The sequence below is a fragment of the Tenrec ecaudatus genome, chromosome 18 (assembly GCF_050624435.1).
Source record: "Tenrec ecaudatus isolate mTenEca1 chromosome 18, mTenEca1.hap1, whole genome shotgun sequence".
Lineage (NCBI taxonomy): Eukaryota > Metazoa > Chordata > Mammalia > Afrosoricida > Tenrecidae > Tenrec > Tenrec ecaudatus.
The window spans coordinates 38939036-38958241 of NC_134547.1; the positions used below are offsets into that span (position 1 = coordinate 38939036).

The window sequence follows — 19206 nt, forward strand, 5'->3', positions numbered from 1 at the left end:
AAATCGGCTAGCTCAGAGGGAAGCAGCACCACATCGCTCAGTCATGGCCACTGGAAGCAAATTCCCACTCGTGGTGGGTGGCTTTTTAGGAACCACACCAGGAGATGATGGGTGCGCTTGGACTGCGTGCCACGATTTAACAAACACCTGGGGCCAGCGTGAGTCGTTCCTGCTCCTGAAACCATTCCGGTAGCATTCTGAATGATCTGAATTATTCTAATTAATTTGATCTGTGACTAAATCAATTACAGAAGGTAATTGAGCCTATTAGACTGAAGTCAGTCCAAGATTGCTCATAGATGGGAAAGAGCAGGCATAGGTGGTGCCAAATCCCAAGTTCCTAGAGCTCCCGGGTTTAAATTCTGCCTTGACCACTCTGTAACAGTGTAGGATAACCCTAGACTCTGCAGCTCAGTGTTCTCATCCCTAAAATGGGCAGTGACATCCTCTGCTTCACAGATTAGTAGAGGGGACTTTTTAGGTAAAAGACTTAGCACAATGCCTGACACCCAGTAGGTGGTCCACTAATACTAGAAAGTGGCTACTTACAGTCAAATGTTTGCTAACCCTCTTTGCTGGGCTGTCCCAGGATGTTCGAAAATCAGATCCGCCATTAGGATTGTGCCTAGTCTTTTGCAGGATTTTTGCTGATGTGGGGGCTGTTCCAACTCACAGTGACCCGAGGTACGGCACAAGGAAACACTGAACAGTCCTGTACCTCCCACCCCCCAATTTTTTCTTATGTTTGAACGCATTCCTGCAGCCACTACGTCAATATACCTTGGTAAGGACCTTTCTCTTTTTCACTGTCCCTCTACTTTCCCAAGAATGATGTCTTTCTCCAGGGACTGGTCTCTCCTGATAACATGCCCAAAGTATGTAAGATGAATTCTCACCACCTTTGCCTCTAAGGAGTCGTAATTCTTCCAGGGCAGATTTGTTTGTTCATTTGGCAGTCTATGGTACTTTCAATATTCTTCTCCAGCCCCACACTTCAAACGCATCGATCGATTATTCTTCCATCTTCCTTATTCAGTGTTCCACGTTCACATGCATCTGAGGCACTTAAAAATACCATGACTTGGGTCATGTACACTTTAATCCTCAAAGTAACTTCCCTGATTTTCAACACCCTAAAGAAGTCTTGTGCTGCTGGTTTACCCATTGCGGCACATCTTTTCGTCTCTTGATTGCTGCTTCAATGAGCATTGATTGTGGAGCCAAGCAATTTGAAATCCTTGACAACTTCAATTTTTTCTCCATTTATGATAATCCAGTTGTGAGGATTTGGGTTTTGCCTTGAATCATAATCCATACTGAAGGCTATAATCCTTGAACTTCATCAGAAAAATGCTTCAAGTCCTCCTCACTTTCAACAAGCAAGGTTATATCATCTGCATACCTCAGGTTGTTAGTAAGCCTCCAATCCTGTCTTCTTCATATAATCCAGCTTCTCTGATGATTTGCTTAGAATAGTGAGAGAATGCAACCCTAATGTACACCTTGCTTGATTTTAAACCATTCATTATCTCCTTGTTCTGTTCACACAAATGTCTCTTGATCCATGTGCATGTTCTCAAGACTGTCCACTTGTTATGACCTACACAGTCAGATACCTTTGTATAGTTAATCAAACACAAGTAAACTTCTGGTATTCTCTGTGTAGTAGTGATATAATTGTCAATTTAAGGATTAAGCATGTAGAGGTGGAGTCTAGTCTGTCAATCAGGTCATAGCCAACGAGGTTTCTCTGTGGACATAGCCTTCCCCTAAGGATTCTGGGAATTCTGGTGTTTCCTTCTTGGAGGTGGAGACTCTCGGCTCACACCCTGGGAGACATACCAGCTGACAAGATACATGGACCCACCCTGATGCAGCCCTGGGTGCTGGAGAAGTCATGCAGAGACCCTTACAGTGCTTAGATAGTTCCAGTGCCACTGGATCCAAAGACTTTCTACCCATTGGCCTGTGATCTTCTATATTTGGCATCATTGCATGTGTTTTGTGAGTCTGAAGAGGACTTTATAGATTGGTATCTGGACATATGGGCTGTTATCAGACTTAGGGACTTTATCTGAACTGGACTGTAATGTTTTCTGAATATTCAATGCTCTTGTATATAAATCTCTTTCTTATAAACATATGTGTGTCTATGGATTTGTTTCTGTAGTCTACCCAGACTGACACACTCTGATTTCATCCAAGATCCATCTGATATCAGAAAATACATCCCTTGTTTTACATCCTCTTCTGACTTTGGCCTTGACCTCTGGCAGCTCCCTGTCAATGTGCTGCTACACTGTTGTTAGGTGTGATACTAATGCAAGATTATATAGAGACACACATAAGGAAATAGGCAGTGTCAAAGGCAAAATCTAGATATACATTTAAAACTAAGTTAAATAGAAAGGTTGAAAATAGAGATAGACAAATAGATACTAAGGAACTGGAAATGAAATTATATTTCTATTGACAACATTTATATCAGATGAGGTGGAATTAAGACTAAAAGAAACACATAAGATATAGGAGGATGCTTAAAATTTTTAAATAATAAAAATAATCTCACTATTGAGTCATAGAAACCCCATAGGACAGGGTAAAATTACCCCTGTAGGTTTCCAAAACTGCAACTCAGGAGTAGGAAGTATCATCTTTCTCTCTCAGAGCACCTGGCAGCTTTGAACTGCTGACCTTGTTGTTAGCAGCCCAATATGTAACCCAATGCACCACCAAAGTTCCTGAAAAAAAGAGAAGAAAATATAATGATAAACGTATATGCACAAAAGTACAGTCGCTAAATAATAAGAGAAGAAATATGATTAAAGGATAATATGATTAAAATAACACAGTTATAGTGGGAGATTCTAATATATCTCTTTAAGAACTGGAGAAAAAACCAAATAAGATGTACTTAGATTAATTTAGGACAGCAGTTAGAATTCATCCTCTGAATAGAGAACGTACTTTTAAAATAGCTAAGGAATGATAATAGAAAGAAAACACTGAACATTTTTAAAGTAAAGAATGTTAGGACATTGTTGTTGTCGGTGCTATAGTCAGTTCCAACGCATAACAACCCTGTGTGCAACACAACAAAGCATGCCTGGCCCACACCACCCTCAGAATGATTATGTTCGAGCTCCATTATTCCCGCCACTGGGCAAATCTATCTTGGCAAGGGCCCTTCCTCTTTTTCGCTGCCCCTTCACTTTACCAAGTATTACGTCCATCCCCAGGGACTGGTCGCTACCTGATGACGTGTTCAAAGTGCATGAGATGAAGTCTGACCATCTTTACCTCTAAGGAGCATGCTGTATGTACTTCTTCCCAGACAGGTGTTTTTGTGCTTTGGGCAACCCATGGTATTTGCAATGTTCTTCACCAGAATCATAATTCAAATGCATTTCTTCTTCTTCCTTCTTCTTTATCCAATGTCCATCTTTCATAGCCATATGGCTTGGGGCAGGTGCACCTTAGTCTCCAAAGTAACATCCTTGCTTTTCAACACTTTAAAGAGTGCACCAGATTTGCCCAATGCCATCTCTTGACTGTAATCCAAAAATGCAAAATGAATTATGAGATACTCCTAAACTGAAAAGAAACACATGAAGTTAACATAAGCCTTATATAAAAAAATATATAAATTATGTAATATATAAAAATACTAGACTTTCATGATAAAGAATAAATAAGAAAAAATAAATACTTTAAAAGAATTTTAGTAGAATAAACACATACTTATAATGGGTTCAAATGTAACAATTGTGAAGATTGTGCAGGGCAGGTTGGAACCGACTTGATGTCATCTAATACCAACCATAACATCTAGAAGGGTGAAATAAATAGTCAAGTGCTGGATTACTAGCAGCAAGTTTGGCAGTTCAAATCCACGCATAGGTACCTTGATAAAAAGACCTAGAAAACTGCATGGAAAAGGTACAGTCTTGAAAAACCCACTGAGCAGTTCTACTATAGGCACCCAGGGTCACCATGAGTTGGAATTCAATTTGATGACAACCAACAACAACATATATTTGATAATTAAGATTATATATCAACTTGGTTATGTTATGATTCTTATTGGTTGTGTTAGTCTGGGTAGACTAAAGAAACAAATTCACAAACATGCATATGTATATAAGGGAGAGGTTTATATACAAGAAAAATTGACCATTGAGAAAACATCCCAACCCAGTCCAGTCCAAGGCCATAATTCTGATATTAGCCCATATGTCTGATACCAATCTATAAAGTCCTCTTCAGACTCACAAAACACATGCAATGAAGCCAAATGCAGGACAATCACAAGCCAGTGGGTAGAAAGTCTTTGGATCTAGTGGCATTGTAAGCATCTCAGTACTGGCTGGAGTCTCTCTGTGGCTTCTCCAGCTCCAGAGGTCTGGTTGCATCCATGTGGCTTGTCTTCTGCAATGCCTCCCAGTGAGTCACAGAGAGAGAAAAGTGCCTTCCACCTCCAAAAAGGAAGTCCCAGATTTCCCAGAATTCTCAGGAGAAGGCCATGCCCACACAGAAGTCTCATTGGCTATCTCCAGATTGATATGCGCTGGTCTAGCCCACATTGAAAGGCAGTTTTAGTGTCATGAGAGTGGGGGGTGAGGAAGCGTCCAGGAAGCAGAGGAGTATTTTGTGTTTTATCTGTGCTTTCCTGCACCCTGCTTGACTCATCCCTTCCCTGTGACCCCTCTGTGAGGGAATAGCCCATTGTCTACAGATGAGCTTTGGGTCTCTGCTTTGATCCCTCATGTTCTCAACAATGTTTTGTTTGTTTGTCTGTTTGGGGTCTTCTGATGCCTGTTTCCTGATCCTGGCAACACCTCAGGATCACACAGACTGGTGTACTTCTTCCATGTGGGCTTGTTGCATCTCAATTAGATGGCTGCTTGTTTAACTTCAAGCCTTTAAGACCCCAGATGCTATATCTTTTGATAGCTGGGCACTATCTGCCTTCTTCACCACATTTTCATATGCACCCATTTTGTCTTCAGCGATTGTGCCGGAGGGTGAGCATCACAGAATGCCAGGTTGTTAGAACAAAGTTTTCTTGTATTGAGGGAGGGCTTGAGCAGAGGCCCAAAGTCCGTCTACCACCTCAGTGTATTTCCATATACCGGTAAACATATGTACATGGGCCAAAACCTCTTGGTATGAATTAATGAATTAACATATGTACACAGCTGTGCTTATACCTCTATCCATATTTTTGCTTCCTAGATTGTTATGTTTCTTTTCACTTTCCTCTGCCCCACCATCACACATGCCCCACTTCTGCCTCTTAGTATTTCCTCTCAGCTAGATTGCTATTGCTCCAGCACCCCCAGGACCTCTACGTTTTGTTGTTGATTTTCGTTCCCTAGTTGCTCCTGTCTATGCCGTTGTTTGCTTCCCACTGCCTCCCCCCACATCCCCCTTCCCTCATTCCCCCTCTCCAGGACCTCTGGTCCCATTGCTTTCTCCTCAAGCTCATCCTCTGTTTTGTGATCTAATGTAGGCAGCTGGTGAGTTGACAGGGAGGTTTCCTTGGGGGAGGGGGTCCTGCATCTAATATACACCTAACTCCTCACATATCTACCTGGTTAGATTCCAAAGTTCGGATCATCATGTGAAAGTTAATCATTGTGTGTTTAGCAATGATGTACTCTTCTTCCCACTCATTCATCACTTGTTAGATGCCCCACGTGCACTTCAGGATGGGTATAGCCCAACTAGAACCCTCATTACACTTTCCTCACTACCTCAGAGCCTAGAAGGCAGGGCTCCTCAAACAACACCCCGCGGGCCACATGCGGCCCGCAGAGGATATTTATCTGACCTGCCAGGTGTTTTTGCCACCGCTGCCTGTCCTACTTCAAACTAAGATATGTGCAGTGTGCATAGGAATTTGTTCATAGTTTTTTTAATTGTAGTCCGGCCCTCCAACGGTCTGAGGAACAGTGAAATAGCCCCCTGTTTTAAAAGTTTGAGGACCCCTGCTATAGGACTTGGAAGGAGTTGTCAGGTGTTGCCCACCTCCCATAACCACCTGGCTCCTGCCTGTTTCCTCTTTCCATATTCCAACCTCCCGCCAATGACTCATCTTTCATGTGGCCTCCATTACCTGGCAATCCAAGTCATCCATTCCATCACTTCCCTCCGCTCCCCATGGTCGGACCAAAATGTGATGGACATCCTGTGGCCAGGCAACTGCTGTCCCCTGCATGGCACAGTTGTTGCTAGGGCCTCTGATATGCCATCTGGGTAGCTCCTGGAAGCGAGCCCCAGGCCCAGCCTGGGCTGTACATAGGGTCTGCACCATTGGAAATATTGCCTGAGGATTTTTTAAAAGTTATCATAAATGTAAAATGTCAGCCAATAACTGGGTTGTCTATGGATGCTCTGGCAAAGCTCATTTTCTCTCTCATCTGACTCGTCATTCTCTGATCTTTGGTTCTTGAAGCATGAACCTTGTGTCTGCACAGCCAATTATCACTTCCACAGCCCTTGCAAACATTGAGCAAGCCTCCAACCTGATGCTTGGCCCAGGGACTGGGGACTTGTCAACCTCCAGAACTCCATGAACCACATTCTTGAGGTAAATCTCTCTCTATTTAAGAAGGCTTCAAAAAGTTCATGGGAAAAAAAGTTCCATTATCTTTTAGCCTACTTTTTCCATGAAAAAAATGAAAGCCCACTAGTATATATTTATAGGCTTCACTGGATTGCCTCCTCTAGAGAATCCAGCCGAAGACATATATTTGAATACCTTGAGGAAATTTTGATTTCTTCAAAGATATAAATTATCAAAATTGGTTCTGTATGGAGTAGAGATTTGGATCAGAGTAATTACCAGGTAACTGACACTTTACCACCAAAACTGGCACTGGGTGCCCTTTAGCACTTAAAGGGCAGATAATCCCAATGCTGCTTCAATTATTGCAGAACATATCAATATAGGCATTCTGAGTAATTTTAATTAGTCAACATAACCTTAATATGAATATGTTGTATCAAGAAACTTGGCTGATCCCACATGAATATACATGTAAAAATTCTAAATAAAAGTTTTTTCAAATATACTCTAGCTAGATAAAGGGAATAATATACCAGGACTAAATTAAATTTATTCTAGCAGGCTACGAATGGCTCCATATCAGCGTATCTAACAAAAAATATATTACATCAGCAAATTAAATGAAAAAATCATATGATCCCATGAGTAGAGGAGAGAAAAGCAATAAGCATAACCAAGGAATTATTACTAATAAAAACTCTGGTAAAATAGGACTAATGCTTCTAAAATATTACATAAACATATGCCCCAAATCAGCAGAAATATCATTGTAAATGAAAAGATTCTGAAATCATTTTATTAACAAATTGGGAGAATGACTGCATTATCATTGCTTTTGAGAGCCAATCAAGTGCAGTATCTCAAGAATATGTGTGTGTGAGTGTGTGCGCATGCATGTGTGTGTGTGTGTGTGTGTGTGTGTACACACATATACCGGCATGTTGGTGTCAGGTGTCACCAAGTCAGTTGCAACCCATAGTGACAGAAGAAAACTGTCTGGCCTGGCACCACCCTCACAGTTGTTCCTAGGCCTGAGTCACTCTTGTAGTCACTGTATCAACCTGTCTCTTTGAGAGTCTTCCTCTTTTTTGCTGCCCCAATACTTTACCAAGCCTGATGTCCTTCTCCAGGGACTGGTCTCTCCTGACAACATGGCCAGAGTATGTACGATGTAGTCTCACCATCCTTGCCTCTAAGGAGCTCTCTGACTGTGCTTCTTCCAAGAGAGATGTTTGTCCTTTGAGCAGATACGGCACTGTCCGCATTCTTCTTCAGCATCACAGGTCAAATGCATGGATTCTTTGTCAGTCTTCCGTATCCAATGTCCAATGTTCACATGCAGATGAGGTGACTGAAAATACTATGACTTGGGTCGGGCACATCTTACTCAGCAAAACAACATCCTTGCTCTTCAACACTCTAAAGAGGTCTTCTGGAGCAGATGTACCTAAGGCAACCAGTCTTTGAGCTCTTGATTTCTGCTTCCATGAGCATTGATTGTGGATCCAAGCAAGATGAAGTCCTTGACAACTTAACTTTTTCTCCATTTATGATTATGTTACCTAATGGCCCAGGTGTGAGGATTTGGGTAGTCTTTTCATTGAGTCATAACCCATACTGAAGGCTGCAACCCTTGATCCCCATCAGCATGTGCTTCAAGTCCTCCTTCATTTCAGCAAGCAGGATTGTGTCATCTGCATGTCACGCATTGTTAATAAGACTTCCTCCAATCCTGACACCACATTCTTCTTCATATAACCCAGCTTCTCTGATGATTTGCTCAGCATACAGATTGAGTAAATGTGGTGAGAAAACACAACCCTCTTGCACACATTTCCTTGTTTTAAACCATGCGTTGTGCTCTTGTTCTGTTTGCACATAGATCCATGTACAAGTTCCACATGAACACAAAGAAGTGTTGTGGAATTCCCATTCTTCTTAAGGTTATTCATAGTTATGATCCACTTAGTCAAATGAGTTGACATAATCAATAAAACACAAGTAAATATTTTTCTGGAATTCTCTGCTTTTAACCAAGATTCATCCAACATCAGCAATGATATCCTTTGCTCCATGTCCTCTTTTGAATCTAGCCTGAACCTCTGATAGATCTCAGGCAATGTACTGCTGTAACTATTGTTGGATGATCTTCAGCAAAAATATACTTGCATGTGATATCAATGATGTTGTTTCATAGTTTGACCATTCTGTTGAGTCACCTTTCTTAGGCATGGGGACAAATATGGAGCTCTTCCACTCAATTAACCAAGTGGCTGTGTTGAAACATTCCAATGGGCATTCCATTAATTAAAGAAGCCTTGCTTTTAACTACTGCTCCCAGGGCCACTTGGACTTCTTTCTTCCATCCGTTCTTGCTCATATGCTACCTCCTGGAATAGTGGGATTCTGCTGGTTCTTTTTGGTACAGTGACTGTGTATTCTTTCCATCTTCTTTTGATGTTCCTGCATCATTCAATATTTTGCTCACAAATTTTTCAAGATTACAACTCAAGGCTTGAGTTTTTTTTTCAGTTCTTTCAGTATAAGATATTGTGTTAGTCTGGGTACTTTAGAGAAACAAACCCACAGAAACTCGTGTATGAGAGGCACACTTGTAACCTGAGGACATAAGTTGGAAAATACTTGGTGTCTGAGGAAGCAGAAAGCAGCTCTACCCAAATTGTCTTGTGACATCAGTGCCTATATGCTGCATCGCCATATGTGTTATTCCACCAAACCTTTGACAGATAGTCTGTTTTATTTTGTTCATATTAGGGTGTACAAACGGGTACCTAATATTGATTTTTTTCAGAGTTATGTATTTTTTAATGCTTTTTACAAAACAACGTTATCATTTCCAAAGTTCTCTCCATTACACTTAAGACATTTGTCAAATCAGGGATTTCATTTTGGAAACATTTTTCAAACTCATATGTTTGGCTGGCTGACAGTCCCTCCCTCATTTTATTCTTCACCTCTTGTATGTCATCAAATAGCTGGACTTTTATGTTCCTCTTCATTCTAAAAAGCAAAAGGAAGTCTCACAGAATGAGTAAGGTGGGTGGGGCAAGAGTGGCATGCTGTTTTTTTCCCAAGACTAGTGCCCTGAGATGGCTTCATGAGCAGGTGCATCATCCTGGTGGCAAAAACCAGTCCCCTGTCTGCTACAAATCAGGCCTTTTGTGTTGCACACTGTACACATCTTTTCAGAATCTCTGAGTAGGAAGCTTGATTAACAGTCTGATGTAGCTGAATGAACTCCAAATGCACTATGCGTTGACAATTTCGAGTGTTTGGTACATTGACAGACATCTACCATCAATCAACATTTAATCTCTTGGGAAATGAGAAAACCACTCATACACTTGAGTTTTTCCCATAGCGCTGTACTTGTAAGCTGTGTTCAACATCACAACAGTTTCTGCGGCATATTTTTCTGAGCAGGAAACAAAATTTCACAGCTGCACACGTAAACTGGCCATCACCAAAAAAATGAGGTTTTCACTGTGACCAGAGAGAACTTTCCCAGGCAATGTCACTGAGTGCACTAACCCAGAGTGCATTGCTCAATGCTGGCCTAGCAGGAAAAATTCAGACTATGAAAGCTACACCCAGTGGAGCTTTTTTTTTTTCCATTTTGGGGTGGTCCCCACTCTATCTCAGATGTCATTGGGGGTCACCCTCTTGAAGTTGTGTTATGTTTTTTTCTGTTTTCCAGTAAATGAACCCAAGAATTGATGAACCCATAGGGACAGCAAGTAGAATAAGGTTTTTTGGAGGGAGGTTTGGGGAGGGGGTAGTAACAGGGTTGGCGGGGGGTGGGGAGTAAAAGGGAGACGATGTCAAGGAGTTTAGGAAGAAAAAGTATGTTTGGAATCTGATTGTGGAATCAAATGTACAATTCTGCTTGCTGTGTTTAAACTATGGAGTATGGAATATGTATTAACTCCCAATTAATAACAGATTATATATATCCAGAAATGGGTTTGGGGCTCACACTAAATCCTAGTTCTGACTTAAGAAAAATTAATTCTTAGATCCTGGCCCTGATCTATACTTGCCTTTAGGAAGGGAACAGAAGATACAGGTGCTATAGCAAAATTGGTGAAGAAATCAGATGGTCCCCATCTATCAGATCAAATAGCGTCTGGGTTCTTAAAGCTTGTCTCCAAACAAGCAGCCATCTAAGCGAGATGTCAACTAAGTGCACACAGAAGAAGCGCACAATCATCAGTCACCCTACGAATCAGTCACCCTAGGATAAATCATATCATCTGAAGTCGAAGGAGGGATGCATAACAGAGCCTACATTGTGAGAATCCAGTTTGCAGAAAGCTATGGATGGCAGTGGGACCCAAGATTCATTTTCTCCACAATGGAGGGATGGGAGGAACGTGGGTACTAAACAGAATGCATTGAGAGATGAATATAGAACACCAAAGGCATTGACTTTGTCAGTTGATCCCCCCTCTGATGGATAAATGAACCTGATATGGTTTTCAACATTATCTGTGTTTTTTGTTGGTTCATTTTAGGGTGTACCTCTGAGGTATTATATCATTAGAGATCACCCTCTTGAAATTGTGTTATATGTTTTTCTGTGTTTCGGTATTTGAAACCCAGAATTGATGAAGCTATACAGACAGCAAGTAAAATAAGGGTTTTGGGGGGTGAGAGGAGGTACAATGGTGGGGGGTGCAAAAAGGAGATGATGTCAAGGTGTCCAGGGGTAAAAAAAATGTTTGGAAACTGATTGTGGTAACAACTGTATAATATGATTCTATGTAATTAAAGTGTGGAAGGATAAGATATATGTATTAACTCCCCAATAATTATATTATTTAAAGAGAAGAGTTGTATAATTATCACCATGATCAATTTTAGAATACTTTCTTCCTTCTTTTACTCATTGTTATATGCGCTCCTTTCCCCCCCAACTTCCCCTGCCACACCATCAAGGAATCACTAATTCAGTTACTGTCGCTATAGATTTACCTATCCTGGACTTTATATACAGAAAAATATTTTTTAAAACTAACAACAATAACAAAATAAAGAGATAAAAATTCAACAGAAAATATTAAAAACTAGAATAAATTCAAAATGGGTCAAAAGGGAGATCAAATGACCAGGTGTTGAATTCCAACCTGACTGCATCTGCAAGAATACACTTTTCAATGCTCTCTGCATGTGAGCAAGGCTGTTCACATCCCTGCTCAGAAGGGATTCATCAGGGCCTTAACCCATGTATATTTTCTTTTCTTTTTCTTTTTTTTAACTGAAACAACTTTAGAATTGGTCAAAGAGGAGATCAAATGATATTTCACTGAAGCTAACTACTTCTGCCATAATCGACTTTACCATGATCTCTGTATCATGGTTATTCACATATGTCAACTATGGCCAGAGGGGATTCACTAGAAGAATCCATAGGTGGACCCTGCAAATGAATTTTGGGCTTCCAATATCATTCGTAGCCTTCTGCATACCAAGTGTTCTGATACCATTTTAAGTTCTGATACCATTCCTCCTTTCATATTTGGATTTTATTATTTCAAATCCTTGGATACATGGGTTAGTGTACTTCTTCCATGTGGTCATAGTTGATGCCTCACTTAGATGGCTCCTTGTTTGAAAAAAAAAGACTTTAAGAACTCATCTTTCTCATAGTTGAGCACCATCTAGTTTCTTCACCACACTTTGCTACAGCAGTGATCGCTTCATAAGGATGGGCATCAGACAGGGCTATGTCATAAGAATTCATTGTTCTTAGAATTAAATGTGATCCCAACAAGTATACATATTTTATACAGTAGATTTTCCCTATATTATTTATGTGCTGAGTTGCTAACCAGAAGTTCACCAGGGAAAAACCACTAACTGTTCCATTGGATAAAGATGAGGCTTTCTGATCCTGCAAAGATTTATAGCCTGGGAAACCTAAAGGGACAGTTCTCTTCTGTCCTGTAGGGTTGCTATGAGTCAGAATTGACTTAATGGCAGGGACTTTGATTTTTAAGTGAGTACAGAAATGCCTAACATTTTGTTCGGTTGTCCATAGGGTCACTAGCATTTGAAATAAACTCAATGGCACCTTAAACATCAGTTGGAACTGATTAGAAGTAGAACAAGACAGGAAACATCTCCGTTCTATTCCATAAGAAAAAAATCTATAAGAATTTTAGGAATTCTACCTTGCAGGACTGGATAGGGCAGAGGTTGTACACTGGTGCATGTGGGAGCTGGAGGCACAGGGAATCCAGGGTGGACGATACCTTCAAGACCAGGGGTGTGAGGGGCGATATTGGGAGAGTGGAGGGTTAGTGGGTTGGAAAGGGGGAACTGATTACAAGGATCCACAGGTGACCTCCTCCCTGGGAGGTGGACGGCAGAGAAGGGGGGGAAAGGAGACTCCAGATAGGGCAAGATATGACAAAATAACAATCTATAAATTATCAAGGGATCGTGAGGGAGGGAGGAGGAAAAAAAGAGGACCTGATGCAAAGGGCTTAAGTGGAGAGCAAATGCTTTGAAAATGATTAGGGCAAAGAATGTACAGATGTGCTTTATACAATTGATGTATGTATATGTATGGATTGTGATAAGAGTTGTATGAGCCCCTAATAAAATGTAAAAAAAAAAAAAGAATTTTAGGAATAAACTTAACCAGATAAAAATAAGGCCTCTAAAACCCAGCCTCATGCGTGTTCATTCAGTTGTTTGGAGTTATTGTGGCGGTTGCTCCTACCCGTGATGACCGTATGTAAACCTTGTCTGATCCTGTGCCACCGTGGTTGTTGTTTGTAGGATTAAATCCATTGTTTCCATGATAATCTCAATCCATCCCATTGAAAGTTTTCCTTATTTTGGGTGAAAGGGTCTGAAGCACAAGTCTAGCCATCGTCCCTTCTCTGGAGCACACTAGCTGTTACGTCTTCTGAGACAGATTTGTTCCTTCTGGTGGCAGTCCATGGTATATTCCATTTTGTTCACCAACACCACAGTTAGGATACATCAATACTCTGTCTGCTTTCTTCATGGTCAACTTCAGGGTTTCCCCTCCGGATCACTGGGATGATTTGGTGGCGGGGTGGGGGGGCGGGCGGGGTAGAAGAAGGTGATGGTAAAAGAAGATATCTACACCCTATCCTGGAATATGAGCTATGGTATAATTTTTTTAATTGCAAGGGGTGACTGAAAAGGTAGATCAAATAAGTTTTGGAACCCAAACTCTAGTTTTTCCAGTGCACATGAGGTGACAGAAAAGATCATGGCTTAGATCAGGAATTCTTTAGTCATCAAAGTGTCATCTTTGCTCTTTAAAGAGGCCTTTTGCAGCCAACACAACATCTCCTTTAATTTCTTGACTGCTGCTTCCACAGACAGTGATTTTTTTAACCAGTTGTATTTTATTTATTGTATCATATTTTTAATAGTTTTATTTTAACAGTTTCATCCACATGTCATACAATTTAGTAATTCCATCCTATCAAGAAGAGTTGTACGATTATCACCACATTCAATTCTAGAACATTTTTTACTTGCACTCATTGTTTTTCATGTATTTTTTCTAATTGACACAAAAATAGACACAACCAAACATTCTCTAATTCCACCACTTCTATATGTATAATTCCGTGCCATTGACAATACTCTTCATGTTGTTCAACCATTATTGATATCCTTTTCCAAATTATTCCACCACTATTAACAAAACCCCAATGCCCCTTAAGCAACAACTCTTCGTGGACAGTGATTGTTGATACTGGAGGTAAAGATTATTCTTCTCATTCTCTTGCCACACGTTTCTTCATACATTCATACCTTTGTGCATGGCACTCCTTCTACTTGTAATACTCTCCTCCTTTTTCCTTTTGAAAAGCTATCTTTTAAATCCAGATCAAAGTCATCTCTTCCTACCTCCCCCCAGACCCTACACTAAAACCCTATAAGTGAAGTCCTTCTGGGGAAGAAGAGAAAAGATTAAGTGAAAGGGGAAATAGGAGGTGGGAGTTGGAAAGGTGGAGAAGGAGGGAGGAAAAAATGAGTAAAATTTATGTAAGCTCTAAAAAGCAGATCCTGCTGAAGTCTCAAAAAAGACCTCTTTTCTCAAGCCAGGTACCGTTAGAAAATCAAAAAATTGCATCTGTTCCGCTTTTATCCCCTTCCTACCTCTCATCTTCAGCATCTATCCCATTTCAGATATAGAAGTCAAGGACTCCACGATCATGGAGTCCTCTCCTCGGGGAGGCACAAATCGTCGACAAAGCAGCTTAGATCCCATCTTCCAGGAAAGCATCTTCCCTTCAAGGAAGAGTACTATCATGAGAGAATGGGTAGCAAAGACCCCGGACACCTCTTACGAGCGCAAGCTGAAGTCCCTCATGGAAAAGGGCACTGAGCCCAAAATGGAAGCTGCCAAAATGTTGAAGCCAGAGGAGGTACTGAGCTGCAGGTGAGAGGACCCACAGGGCCAGGGAGAAGACAACTTTCACGGTGGCTGCTTCTGGCTCTCTATCTTGGGCTGGAGCCTGGAGGGCGGGGAGGGTGGCCGAGATCTGTTCTTGAGTCTGGAGAGGACCCCTCCTGGGCTGGAGTCATTGGGGTTTCTAAGCAGCCTCCCTATTCATAGACCTCCTATTCCAGCTCGTCACTGCTTCAATTTATTTCACAATGCAAACCAGGATATTACTCAAGAAAGAAGGGATACGTTGTTTGTGGTTGTCTTTAACAGGGAATTCCCCTAAAGGACATGTCGACTAGGGTGTTGAACTGCTAGTGAGAGCAGCCACCATTTGCAGTGGCTATGTCTGGGTGTCACACTCTCAAAGTAGCAATGAACAGAGTATGAAACCATTGGGCATTTACACTTGTCACTTGCTTTCTGTTTTATTTGTCATGAACCACTGATTTTCAGTAACACTTAAAAGCCTGCTTGCTTTCCCTAAACAATTCCAAGACTTTAAAAAATAATAAAGACCTCTTGCCATCATTTCAACTCCAATTTACAGTGGCTTCGTGTGTATTAAACTAGAACTCCACTCCATAGGGTTTTCAGTGGCTGATTCCATTAGTAGATCACCAGGCCTTTCTTCTGAGATGCCTCTGGATGGATTTGAACACCCCACCTTTCCATTAGTAGCTGAGTAGTTAAACCAGCCAAGAATTCTTTCCCTCTCTCAAGCCCAGTATTATCTTTGACTGTTAAGCCGTAATTGATGAACTACAGAAACTTGAATGGAGGAGGAGACTGAGCAACGGAAAATTGTAGTTGTCCTTGTGGCATTAACAGCATTAAACTCCTCCCTAGATCAGAAGATCTCACATGCCTGGCGTTCCAATAGAACCATCCTAAGACTGACTCTGCTTACAGGTTGGGTGGATGTGCATAGGTGGGTGAGGTGACTCGATGACTTGCTCAAAGATGAGCAGATGGACTTCAGGAGCTCAAAGTGGCTCCTTTGGTTGACTTTGGGTTGACTTTGACTATGGCTCCTAGGTTGTCAGGAAGTTCTGAATACCTGGTGGGCTCTGCGGCCAGCAGAGATTCTTTTCAGAGTGGGAAGAAGAGATTTGGGCAGAGCCCCTAGTGCCCCAGGGGGCGACAGAGTACATAGGAAAATAACACTTTTGAAACCATTTGTAAAAGAACATGTTATTGTCCAGAATGGGATATTATCGAGCACCCATGTGGACATACATGTGAGATAATCTAAGGCTGTGCTGATCAGGAAAGGAGGTGCAGACTGTGGCTGGAGCTGTGAGGGAAAGTGGTCAGGATGTGGTATTGATGAAAACAGGGAAGTTCTCCACGGATCTTGGAGGAGAAGGGAGATCACAGCTGATGTGTAGAGAATAAGGGGTCCCATCATGTCTTTGCTCCTTCAGCACGTGTATCAAAGTAACCAACCAGTAGATAGCACGAGTCCAGGGTCTGCCCCTCTGCTAATGCGGAGAGTAGGACCAGGGTGGACAGTGGGGGCGGAGCTTTCTTGATAGGGAGCAGCAGCGCCCCCTTCATAGTGCAGCACAGGGGATTCAAATCCAATCCCATGTAAGTCAGGATTCTGGGGCTTCATGGTTTTAACCAACAGCTTAACTGTGGATGGTTTGTATATTATTAGAAGAAAATATTAACTGCTAACCCTCCAATTTGTACAACCATCTGTCCACTTTCCAGGTTTGTTAGTTTTCCCCTAGCCCCTGGATTCATTTATCAATGCGCACCTGCCTTGATCGGGGACACCAGTGACATTCTTGTTTCCTTTTCTCTTCATTTGGCACAATGGCACAACCATAGCGCAACCTTATATCCCTAATGTCATTTTAGGTAGGGCGGAAGAGTCCTTCAGTGAAATGTTCCTTTGTTTCCCATTTGTTTCTTGATGGAATTTTCCAGTGTGCCTGTGTTGACAGCCCCAGAATGCACACCTCCACTCTACACATTTTCCTCATTGACTTCTCTCCTTGGGAAAAGCTGAAAACTTGAGTACATTCACTGAGTCAAAGGCAGTGAATCTTTGGGGAGGTGCAAGGTGGGGGTGGAGGTCCTTGGTTAAACTGATTTCCAAGAGGGCCTTTGCCAGCTCCAGAAATGTCTGAGGAGCCTGTGCCTTGAAGAGTACCCAGACATTCTGTCACGAAAGCAGGGGGTATTTCAATAAAGTTAGAGGCTGAGGTGACTTCTGTTTCAGCTGACCTTCCTGACCTTCTCTTGCACAGATACCTGCGGCTCTCCAAGAACAACGTCAAGACCTTGCTCAAGCTGTGCAAAGACGCAGGGATGAACGTGGACATCCACCCCCACATGATTGAAGGAGATATAAATGCTACAATGGTGTTTGACCAGAGCCTCAGCACTGCCCTCTGAATAGCCATGTCCCCTGGTGCCTGCAGGCTCCACCGGCCCACAGATACCAACCTGTGGCACACTACGCGTGGCTTTTCAGACTTGGTTCAGTCCTTTTGAGACAGTAACGATTAGAAAACAAGGCTAGACTGCATGGATCATTGTGTGTGTGGTCATTGGCTTGTCATTGCCACTCAAGTCAGAACCAACTAAAGGCTCACTTATTTTTTTTCTCACCCAAGCCAAAGGAAGACAGCGATGGATGTGCTTCCTAGAAAGGAAGTCTGAGAAGGGTTGATAAATGAAGGCTGGTGGTCCTACACGATGAACAAAGGGTCAACGGACTGGAGAAGATACTCTGCAGCCTTACATGCCTCTGGGCAGAGCTTTGCTTTGTGTGGAGCTGCCCCTCTTACACATAGGCTGTGGAGGTGATATCAGCTATTAGGGAAAGGAGAACCATAGCTTCATGGAATGGGACCTTTGGATGCTGACAGTTACAGGGCTCCCGGGGGCAGCTGGAACCTCTCAGAGCTGGTAGTCACCGCCATGTCATTAGGTTCAGGACTTCATTATTCACTTGCAGCAAAGAAAGCAGGGGGACAAGGGCCCCAATGAGTGTCACATGGACAAGCTATAGCATATGATGAGGATGAAAACAGGTCCCTGGGGGGCACCAATGGTTCGCATTCAACTATTCACCTCAAGGTCGGCAGTTTCAACTACCCAATGGTACTGCAGAAAACAAACCCGGCATCCGGTTCTAGAAATACTATAACCAAGAAACCCCTATGGAGCAGTTCTATTCTCTAATGCATGGGGTCACTGTGAGTTTGGGTTTGCGGCTTTAGAACAAGAACAGTGTCCCCACCATGCGCTCTCACTTCTGCCTTCTTGCATGATGGAGATGCTAGAACATTTTGTAAGAATGCATAGAGGCATTCTGATCCTTCCCATCCCGGAGTAGCTGCCAGCTGAGTGTGCACCTGAGGGTCTTGTCGTCCCTGCAGCATTTCAAATCCCCACTGCTTTTCTATGTGACTTCAAGCAAATTACTTCACCTCTTAATTTCCTCCTCTGTAAAATAAAGCTAATAATACCTGCTTGCAGGGATGTTATGAAACGAAATTAGGGTTTGCACATGAACCAGTTATTAACATATAGAGCTTAATGAAAAAATATGAGTTGTCCACTGGAGTAAATAAGGAACAGATTTCCTAGTGCCACTTTGCCTGAAAGGCTCCTCAGAAGTCGGTCTGTCAATGTCAAACCAAACCAAACCCAGATGGAAGCTGCTGGTGCCCAACACAAGTCTGCTTATACCCAAAGTAGGTGCTAATGGTTCACCCAGAGTCACCTCAACCTCCTGGGTATCAGAGCAGAACTGTGTTCCATAGGGTTTCAAAGACTGGTTCTTTTCTGGAAACATCACTGGGCCTTTCTTTTGAGGTGGTTGAATGGACTCCAAACACCAAACTCAGCAACTTCCAGTCCTCCAAACACCCACATCCCCGATACACCGGTGGCTCTCATCATGGGTCGTCTAGAATATCAGCAATTTGGAGTATCTAGTCCCCTGGGTTGCGATTCTCCTTTTATCTATTTACTCATCCATCACATGTTTACGGAGCTTCCACCAAGTGCCAGGTTAGAGATCCTTAGAAGACCTGGTCATGCGTGCATTTGACTTATATATAGTTCCAAAGACAAAGTGTCCTATTAATGGAAATTAACATTACACATAAGGAAACTGGCTGTGACGAGACTCAGATGCGATGGGAGCTCT

The 19206-nt window shown here is 42.1% G+C and overlaps 1 protein-coding gene across 1 annotated transcript in view; it reads left to right on the plus strand.

Moving 5' to 3' along the window:
- The window catches only part of C18H16orf78 (chromosome 18 C16orf78 homolog), a 34030-nt gene extending 16589 nt beyond the window's left edge, over nucleotides 1–17441 (plus strand). Inside the window, exons 4-5 of the mRNA XM_075536695.1 lie at nucleotides 14774–15026; nucleotides 17294–17441. Coding sequence (XP_075392810.1) covers nucleotides 14774–15026; nucleotides 17294–17441 — 401 coding nt within the window. The remainder of the gene's footprint in view (nucleotides 1–14773; nucleotides 15027–17293) is intronic.
- The last annotated feature ends 1765 nt before the right edge of the window (nucleotides 17442–19206 follow it).